The sequence below is a fragment of the Bos indicus x Bos taurus genome, chromosome 18, assembly GCF_003369695.1.
Source record: "Bos indicus x Bos taurus breed Angus x Brahman F1 hybrid chromosome 18, Bos_hybrid_MaternalHap_v2.0, whole genome shotgun sequence".
NCBI lineage: Eukaryota > Metazoa > Chordata > Mammalia > Artiodactyla > Bovidae > Bos > Bos indicus x Bos taurus.
Genome location: NC_040093.1, coordinates 688,906 through 698,992, shown reverse-complemented (window position 1 = coordinate 698,992; position 10,087 = coordinate 688,906). Strand labels below are relative to the sequence as shown.

The 10,087-nt window shown below is 42.5% G+C and overlaps 1 protein-coding gene and 1 pseudogene across 1 annotated transcript; one reads left to right on the top strand and one right to left on the bottom strand.

Moving 5' to 3' along the window:
* Positions 1-578: 578 nt before the first annotated feature.
* LOC113875907 (zinc finger protein 551-like) lies at positions 579-3,117 on the top strand. Its single transcript, XM_027514605.1, has one exon. It carries the CDS (start codon positions 1,099-1,101, stop codon positions 2,179-2,181), a length of 1,083 nt encoding a protein of 360 aa, XP_027370406.1. The 5' UTR covers positions 579-1,098; the 3' UTR covers positions 2,182-3,117.
* A 5,307-nt stretch (positions 3,118-8,424) lies between these two features.
* Positions 8,425-9,030, bottom strand: LOC113875908 (annotated as a pseudogene).
* Positions 9,031-10,087: the final 1,057 nt, after the last annotated feature.

Genomic DNA, 10,087 nt, shown 5'->3' with positions numbered 1-10,087 from the left:
CTTCTCCCAGGAGGAGTGAGGGCTCCTGGATGAGGCTCAGAGACTCCTGTACTACAGTGTGATGCTGGAAAACTTTGCACTTGTAGCATCCCTGGGTAAGACCTTCACACCCTTCCTCGTGTTCTGAGATGTCCTGTTTTCCCGTTTTCCCATGAATTAGCATTGTCTTTCCCACAGCTGGACCACAGGCTCTCCTGACTTCCTCCGCTTTCTTGTCAGATGTGCTGTGGATGCCAGCACTGAGCTGTGTGTAGTGCTCTGAGCAATGGACTCCCCAAGCAGCCTTAACACCTGTTGCCTCCAGAAGCGCAGAGATGGGTCTGGGAGTCAGGAGTCTAGCAGGCCACCTAATGAATCCCATCCTGCTTGCCGTCTCCCTGGTGGAGTGACTACATCCAGATCCTCGGCTGCCGGAGTCCAGCTCCAGCAGCCAGGGAATCAGCCTGAAGAGATGAGCGGTGTCGGCGGAGAATGATGCAGCCTCTGACTCAAGGTGTGGGACTGCATGTTTATTTCAAGCATCAGGTTTTCTTTTATACTTTGATAAAAGCATTAGGTCAGAGGTTTGACATTTTCAGCTCCCCCTGACCCAGATTTATTATCTTCATAAATCATTGTTGCCCTTCAACCAGAATTACATTGTAATTCATGCTTATATCTGGGTTGCATACCACATCCCTCAGTTTATTTCTTATCTTTCTAAATCCTGCTTGCCCCTAGTATCCTAAGCTCACTATCTCCTAAAAAAGCTTCTAGCTATTCTTAATTATTCCTAAACCCTAAGCTCAGCAAACTTCCTTTGTCATAAACGGGAGTTGGGGAGGACTGCCCAGCCACCTTGGGCCTTCTCCAGCACCAGGCAACAATCAACAATGAGGAATCAGAGTGGCAGGAAGAGTGGGCAGGCCTTTCACAGTGAAAAAAGTCATTACAAGTGGGGTGAGTGTGAAAAAGTTGACAGCCACAACCACAATCTTGTTCAAGATCAAAGTGTCTGCTCTAAAGAAAGACTTTATCAGTGTAACAAATGTAGTAAAGGCTTCAACTGCAACTACAGACTTGTTCAGCACCAGCAAATTCACACTGGACAAAGGCCATATGAGTGTGGTGAATGTGGGAAATTCTTTAGCCAAATCTCTGGCCTTGTTAAACACCAGAGAATTCACTGTGGTACAAAGCCTTCTGGATGCAGAGAATGCAGAAAATTATTTACCCACAACTTTGGTCTTACAAAACACCAGAGAATTCACACTGGAGAAAGGACTTGTGAATGCAGAAAAGTCTTCAGTCACAAATCCAAACTCATTCACTGACAGAGACAACTTACTGGAGGAATTCATTCTAAGTGTGATGAATGTAGGAAATTATTTTGCTACAAATCCAAGCTCATTGAACACCAGAGAGTTCACACTAAAGAAAGACCTCATGAATGCACCAAATGTGGGAAGACTTCTAGACACATCTCTAGCCTTTTATGGCACCAGAGTTCACACTGGGGAAAGGCCTTATGAATGCGATGAATGTGGGAAATCTTTTAGCTACAAATATGACCTCATTCAATACCAGAGAATTCACAGTGGAGAAAGGCCTTATGTGTGCCGTGAATGTGGAAAGTCCTTTAGAAAGTTGTCTAACCTCATTCAACACTGGAGTGTTCATACTGGTGAAAGACCATATGAGTGCAGTGTTTGTGGAAGATCCTTTAGTCGCAAATTTGTCTTCATTGAACATCAGAGAGTTCACACTGGAGAAAGACCTTTTGAGTGCACTGAATGTGGAAAATCCTTTATCCAAAAATCTGAGCTCATTCAACATCAGAGAATTCATTCTGGCACAAGACCTTATGAGTGCAGTGAATGTAGGAAATCTTTTAGACAACACTCTGGCCTTATTCACCACCAGAGAATTCATTCTGGAGAAAAGCCATATGAGTGTAACGAACGTGGGAAATCCTTTAGCCAAAATGCTAGCCTTATTCAACATCAGAGAGTCCACACTGGAGGAAAGCCATATGAGTGTAACGAATGTGTTAAATCCTTTAGCCGAAGTGATAGCCTCATTCAACACCAGAGAGGTCACACTGGTGAGAGGCCTTATGAGTGCAGTGACTGTGAGAAATCCTTTAGCTGGAAATCTAGCCTCCTTAGACACCAGAGAGTTCACACTGGAGAAAAGTCTTAAATGTTCAGGGAATGTTTTATTTCCTCATTCAGGATAACAACACTGGAGGAGCCTGTGTGAGAGCCATTTACCTGAATTTAAACGTCTCTAATTCAAGCATATATCATGCAAGATTCCTCATAAGTTTCGGTTACATCTGCAACTTTAAGGAAATGCATTGTACTTTCTAACCTGCCCAGAGCTGTTAGATTTATGTCACACTCAGTTTCTGACTGAAGCCATTTCACCTCTCTAGATCAGTCACCACTCCAATAGTCTCAGGAAAACTGACCTCTGTGTTCTCGCATTTGCTTGAGAAAGTTATAAATAGCCCAGGTCCTTAGCCAGATTACCATTCCTTTCTGATTTTTCAGGGAATGGTCCTGACCCAGTTTTAGTCCAAAGGACCTATACTCAGCTTTCTAAGAAGAACTACCTTTTTCAGGGACTACTGGGGTCCAGCCCCAGCAGGATCCAGGGATACCCTCAGGATGAACGGTGTTGGCGAGAGAGAAAATAAAGAAAAGAGAAAGAGGCTGATATTCCTTGGTTTACACAGAAAGCCAGTAAAGCCCCTGACACAGGACTTGCTCTGTTCACGGAGGCCACAGGCGCCCCCTCGATGGAGTGAAAACGCAGAGCACTTTCTCGATTGGGTCTTAGAAGCCCGGGCAGAAAGTGAACTCAGAGAGCCTCTGCACTCCAGGGGATCAACCTGAAAAAAGAAGAGAGAGAGAAAGAAAGAAAGAAAAAACGACACGGAGAGATCAAGCTTAGGTGGAACAGGGTCTGCAGCTTTATTTTCAAAAAGAGCTTTTATTCCTTGAGTTACACATTTCCAGAAGTGAAAGATGTAGAGTTATGCAGAGTCAGCTCAACAATACATCTGTTTAACCCTTATCGAAACAAGGATGTTTTCTGCATACCTTTCCACTTACAAGCGTCTTTTCATTATCTTCTGGCTTGGAGGCCTATTAACATTTTATGACCCTTTTCTGATAAAGGTTGGTCAACCAGAAAACTTGTTTTTCCTTTAAAGTGTTTTCTTTTTATTTTTCCAATCAGTGTCACCCTCTGAAAGTACTAAATGAAGTTACATTCTTATGGAGCAAAGGTGCAGTGGGTTACAACAAAGAAAGAACTTATTAACTCAAAGGTCTTATGTTGCTATTGTCAAGGCTACTACTTGTTTTTCTACATTCTGACTATATTAACTAATGCACTCCCAGGCACACAATGGGTAAGGGATATGGAGACTTGGCAGCAAGCACTGGCTCAACAATGAAGCCGTTCACCAGTATTATCTAATAATTTTTCACCCCTCAAAGGGCTCTATGCCCATTAGGACTTTTAGAATGCTTTAGGCTTCCCGTGCATTTCATGTTTGGGAAGTTGTGAACAATCATGTGCGTTAGTTGCAAGGGTATGCCAGGCAAGCTAGAATGCCAACAGAAGTTTGAATTGAAATACTCCTTTCATGCCCAGAAGACTTATTAACTAGAGCCTTAAGTTGATCTTTTTCAGAGAAAGGTGGTCGGGGATAGCCCCCTGTTAATGTCAGAAGAGTTGGTGAAAGGCATAAATAGTAAACAGTAGACAGACAGACTTTGGTTTCGGGGTAGATGCTCGAGCAGGTCCAGGGAGTCCCTGGAGTCCTGATCCACCTTGCCTGTCAGATCTCCTCCACATAACCTTGTCATGGGTGGGATCTCCTGTGTTGGCTCCCAGCAAGGGACATTATTGTTCTTATGTCATACTTGTAATGAATTTTTCCAGGTTCTAATTTACTAACCTGGGAACTGCTTGCTGCACATTGCTCTGGATTGTGATCTTTTGTAAAGGCCCACTCTTGCAACTTTAATTTTGGCAGGTCTATTCTCTCATCCACAGGGGTTTGGAAGCAGAATTATGGTCGATGAGCAGGTAGGAGAGAACAGATTTTGTGAGAATCCCAAACTTGCTGTGCTTTCTAGGACCTTATTATGGCAAGAAATAAATAGCTCTTTGTACAGCTGTGGTCTAATTTGCATTGCTCCCCAAGGCCTTGCAAGAAAGACTGCAGGGCCTTGTGGTCCTAATTGGTGGATGCTGCCAGGATTTTTGGAGAGGTCGGAAGTCACCCTAAAGAGGAGGCCTTTGTTTTGAGGACCCCCAGGGCTTCTGTGAGCAACATGAAAATTTTATTCCCTTGTTTACATACTTCCTAGCCCCACTGAGGGGGGGCTTTCCCCCAGGTTTTGTGCCATGATGTGCAAATTTTAATAGGCTGCTGCTGCTGCTGCTAAGTCACTTCAGTCGTATCCGACTCTGTGCGATCCCATAGATGGCAGCCCACCAGGCTCCCCCGTCCCTGGGATTCTCCAGGCAAGAACACTGGAGTGGGTTGCCATTTCCTTCTCCAATGCATGAAAGTGAAAAGTGAAAGTGAAGTTGCTCAGTCGCTCGGTCATAGACTCCTAGCGACCCTATGGACTGCAGCCTACCAGGCTCATCCATCCATGGGATTTTCCAGGCAAGAGTACTGAAGTGGGTTGCCATTGCCTTCTCCGTTTAATAGGCTAGTGTCATTTATTGTTAGACTATAAGAATCAGGTAGAATCATTATTGGTGTTACTCAGCCAAACTCAAGTCCACTTGCCCAGGTGTAGCACAGCCAGTCTACTGACTCCAGGTTGTGGTGAAATGAAGCATAGCATTTATTGCAGGGCACTAAGCAAGGACAGGGCATCCCAGGTGGCTCAGTGGTAAAGAATCCACCTGCAGTGCAGAAGACGCAGGTTCGATCCCTGGAGGAGGAAATTCTCTTGCCCAGAGAATACCATGGACAGAGGAGCCTGGTGGGATACAGTCCATAGAATTGCAAAGAGGCAGACATGACTGAAGGGACTGAGCACGCACATACAGAAGCAAGGAGAATGGGCAGCTAATGTTCAAAATACCTGAACTCCCCAGTGGATTTCAGGGAAGAGTTTTTAAAGGAAACATCTGGTTTGAGTGTTGCTTCTCATGGACTTTCTTCTGATTGCTTGTATTGAGTTAACAGGGTGATGTTTGGGTTTTCTTAATCATCAACCTGCTAATTTCAACCAGCCTGGGGTCTGTGTGCTTATGGTCAGCATGTAGTCACTATCTTCCACCTGGGTGGGGGTCTTGGTTTCTACAGAACAGCTCAAAAGTATGTGTCAGATTGTTCTATGTATCCCTTGAGGAGGAACTAAGACTCTGTTTTATTGCTGGGCTGTTGTTTATGATGGGCTTCCCAGGGGGCTCAGTGGTAAAGAATCCACCTGCCAAGCAGGAGATATGAGTTTGATCCCTGGGTCGGGAAGATCCCCTGGAGAAGGAAATGGCAACCCACTCCAGTATTCCTGATTGGAGAATTTCATGGACAGTGGAGCCTGGTGGGCTACAGTCCATGGGGTCGCAAAAGAGTTAGACAGGACTTAGAGACTAAACAGCAGCAATGGCAGCATTGTTTAAGCTGTCATTACTCTTCTTTCTTGACTGCTTTTCCTTTGTTTCTCTTTTCCCCCACTTCCTTAATTAGGAGCTGCTTGAATCTGTTCTTTGGAACTCAGAGAACGCCTTGGAAACTAAAGCCTTTTTCTATCAATACTAACAAACAAGGGACATGGAGGAACTTTTGTGCCCAGGAGGACCCATGGGGTCCTGCTTTTATTTGATAGTCCTCAATCCTGGGTGGAACAGGGACAGGACAAGAAAAGGAATACAATTTTGAGTAGAGATGTTAACCATAAAATTGGCAGGGGAACTCAGTTTTAAAGGGGGTTGGTTTCATTGGTGCAGAAACACTGAATTATTTGGGAGTTGAGAAGACTGCAGTAAATTAGACAGAATATGCCTCTTCTGAAAGTTCATCCACAAATGTTCCAGTGACAATATACTGTGGGATCAATGTGTAAGAAATTCTTGGGACCCCTGTAAGAGATTCGTGGGACCTCTGTAACTGTATTCCCTATAGGTGAGATTTGTGGGCTCCTATAGCACTTCTGTGCTGTCCCCTCAAGGCCACTGCTCTACTGGTAGGAAAACAAAGATAGAAGGGCAATCCTGTTGTCCAAGGATATGTCTTTTGTGACCCAGCCAGCAGTTCTGTTGATTCAAGTGGCAATATTGCTTGCCAATATTTGCTGCCACTGAGGCAAGGCTGCTTCCCAGGGCATAAGGAGAGAGATGGTAGAGACCATACGGGGTTCCCAACCTAATTAACCAGGAGAAGTGGGACATCTAGGCTTTTATTTGGAACCACTTTTTAAGGCTTTATTAAGATTTAGCAAACGGTAAGGTAACCCTTGAACAACACGGATTGTGTAACTGACATACTACAAAGTGCACTTACCTAATGGGTAAGATTTGATAAACTTTGACATTTCTGTAAAGCTGTGAAACCATCATCACAATCATTAAAGTTAATTTAACTCACATATTTACCTCATGCCCTTTTGGAATTTCATTCCCTACTCTCCTCAGCCCTACAGATAATCATTGATTCATTTACTTATTTTCCTCTATAATAGGTTAGTTTGTTATTTCTGTAATTTTAAATAGGCACCATAAGATGTATATCCTTTTTGTAAAAAACTGATTTACTTCATGCTGCATGATTATTTTGTGATTCAACAATGATGCTTATAAGAGTAGTTCTTTTTTTTTTTTTAATTGCTGAGTAGTCTTCTATTCTTTGGATAACCACCTTATTTATCCATTCATCTGTGTATGGACATTGGGTTATTTCAAGGTTTGGAGTATTACAAATAAAACTGCTTTAAATACTTGAATTCGTTCTTTGTATGAATATGTAGTATTTCCCAGACTGTTACTTGTGTAGGTAGATGTTTAACATTTTAACATCTGCCTACCTCTGATCTAAAGCGTTCGTTCCTTTTTGTCTTTCTACCAACTGTGTATGAGAATTGCAGTTCCTGTACAACATAGCCAATGCTTGATATAGTTGATCTTTTAAAATTTTAGGTCTTAAAATGAGTGTGTGGTTGTAGCTCTTTGGTTTTATTTCCATTTTCCTAAGAATTCATGATGTTGGGCATTTTTTCATGCATTTATTTGCCCTCTGTTTATTTTCTTTGGTAAAAAGACTACTTATAACTTTTGACTACTTTCTTTTTATGTGTTTATTTATTATTTTAACAAATAAGACAGTGTAGAAACAAAGACATATGTTGGAATTCCACTCTTCCTTCAGCAATGTGACTTCTTTATCTTATGGTACGGTTGTTTTTGAATACTAGAAGGAAACTATTTGTCCTCAATTTTTTGCCCTGTGCACAACCTGAAGTCCACATGCACCATATACTTTTATATTTAATCTGCATTAACACATTCTCTACTACATTCTTAAGACTAAATATTCAGTAATACATTAAATAAGTCCCAGGTTTGTAGTCTTTGTGTTAATTTCTCTCGTGTAAATATTCCTGTCATGGTATATACATATTGTCATGGTCAATTTCAAACTGCCAAAATGGTGTCACTGAACATCAAGTTGGTAAGCTATTTCAGTAGCACATTATTAGTTATTTCCAGCATGCTGATACAGTAGCCACAAATAACCTCAAAAAAAAAAAAACCCAGATAATAACAAAAGAGTCAAGTGATTAGAAAGTGTCATGTTTTAAATACTTGCTTTTTAAAAATAGTTTGATTTATATTAACTTTGGGAATTTTCTGGCAGTGCAGTGATTAGGACTTGGCAGTTTCACTGCTGTAGGCCTGGATTCAGTGTTTGCTCAGGGAATTAAGATCCTGCAAGCTGCAAAGCATGGAAAAATAGGCATGTGTGTGTGTGTGAGCAAACTCCAGAAGACAGTAGAGGACAGAGGACCCTGGCATGCTGCCGTCCACGGAGTCACAAAGAGTTGGGTATGACTTAGTGACTGAACAGCCTAAGATTAGCTGGAACTGTACATATTTAAAATGTACACTTTGTACTGATGTATGGCAAAACCCATTACAATATTGATAAGTAATTATCCAATTTAAATAAATAAATTTGAAAAAATAAAACATATTTTGGTATTTCCATACATGATTGCATCCCTGAAACCAGATTTTCTCCTGCCTATTTCCGTTTATCTTTCCGTTTATATGTGTATAAAATTATACACACATATTCTACCTTTTATAATGGCTCTTTTCACATATATCCATAAATACTTTGCTATGAAACCCCATGAACACTTTCCCAGTCTTCATCATGATGTATCATTTTCTTTTTTTCACTTTTATTTGCATTTATTTTTTGCGGCATTTATTCCTGGGCCATAAGTGTTTGTTTCTTCAGTTTCTTCTGGGATGTCTTTTTCTCCTGTGCAACCTCCTCTTCTGGTTTAGGAACAATCTGTTCTTTTTCAGTAAGGATCATCTCGATGTGGCAGAGAGAGCTCATGTAGGGGTTGATCCGACCATGAGCTCTGTAAGTCCTGCGCCGCATCTTGGGGGCTTTGTTCACTTGGATGTGCTCAATGACCAGAGAATCTACATCTAAGCCCTTAAGTTCAGCACGACTCTCCGCATTTTTGAGCATGTGTAGTAAAAATTCAGCACTCTTTTGGGCCACCGACCCTGCATCCAGCCCCACTGTTTGGCCTTTGCACACCTACCAACTCCACCACTGTAAGACAGAATGGCACACATTGCTTCGTTAAAGCGACATCCTGCAGCTACTTGGTGGCTTTTAGGATATGCATACCCTTTATGGCCTGGGCAGTTTTACGAGTGTTCTTAAAGTGAACACGAAGATTTGAACCTCTTGGTTTGCATGATTTTGTGGGGTTTTCTGGGTCAAGTGAATAGCGCACCATTTTTAGGGGTCACCTCAGGCCGCTTACTGGGAAAAAAGCATGATGTATCATTTTCATGGTGTTCTTTATCTTCATTGGAGAAGGCAATGGCACCCCACTCCAGTACTCTTGCCTGGAAAATCCCATGGATGGAGAAGCCTGGTGGGCTGCAGTGCATGGGGTAGCTAAGAGTCGGACACGACTGAGCGACTTCACTTTCACTTTCCACTTTCCTGCATCGGAGAAGGAAATGGCAACCCACTCCAGTGTTCTTGCCTGGAGAATCCCAGGGACGGGGGAGCCTGGTGGGCTGCCGTCTATGGCGTCGCACAGAGTCAGACATGACTAAAGCGACTTAGCATCAGCAGATTAACGGGTTATATTTACTTTATAATCCCAGATATACCAGTGTATAACCTCTTCAGCATGCATTCTAAAAATATAAGAATTCATAACTTTAATAGTTTGGCACACAGTCTTCATACTTTTAGCTTTTTAAACTGTAAATCAGCCTTTTCAGCTTCAGTTTGAAGGCTAGCAATTATTTTCTCATAATTCTTTTCAGGATCATCAAAGACAGTCTGGGCAATCCCTCTTGATACAGGATGCTTCAGTTCAGTTCAGTTCAGTCGCTCAGTCTTGTCCGACTCTTTGCGACCCCATGAATGGCAGCATGCCTGGCCTCCCTGTCCATCACCATCTCCAGGAGTTCACTCAAACTCATGTCCATCGAGTCGGTGATGCCATCCAGCAATCTCATCCTCTGTCGTCCCCTTCTCCTCCTGCCCCAACCCTTCCCAGCATCAGAGTCTTTTCCAATGAGTCAACTCTTCTCATGAGATGGCCAAAGTACTGGAATTTCAGCTTTAGCATCATTCCTTCCAAAGAACACCCAGGGCTGATCTCCTTTAGAATGAACTGGTTGGATCTCCTTGCAGTCCAAGGGACTCTCAAGAGTCTTCTCCAACACCACAGTTCAAAAGCATCAATTCTTCGGTGCTCACATCCATACATGACCACAGGAAAAACCATATCCTTGACTAGACGGACCTTTGTTGGCAAAGTAATGTCTCTGCTTTTGAATATGCTATCTAGGTTGGTCATAACTT

Excerpts from the sequence above, each read along its gene's own strand:
- LOC113875907 (XM_027514605.1), top strand. The coding sequence starts at position 1,099 with ATGAGTGTGGTGAATGTGGGAAATTCTTTAGCCAAATCTCTGGCCTTG.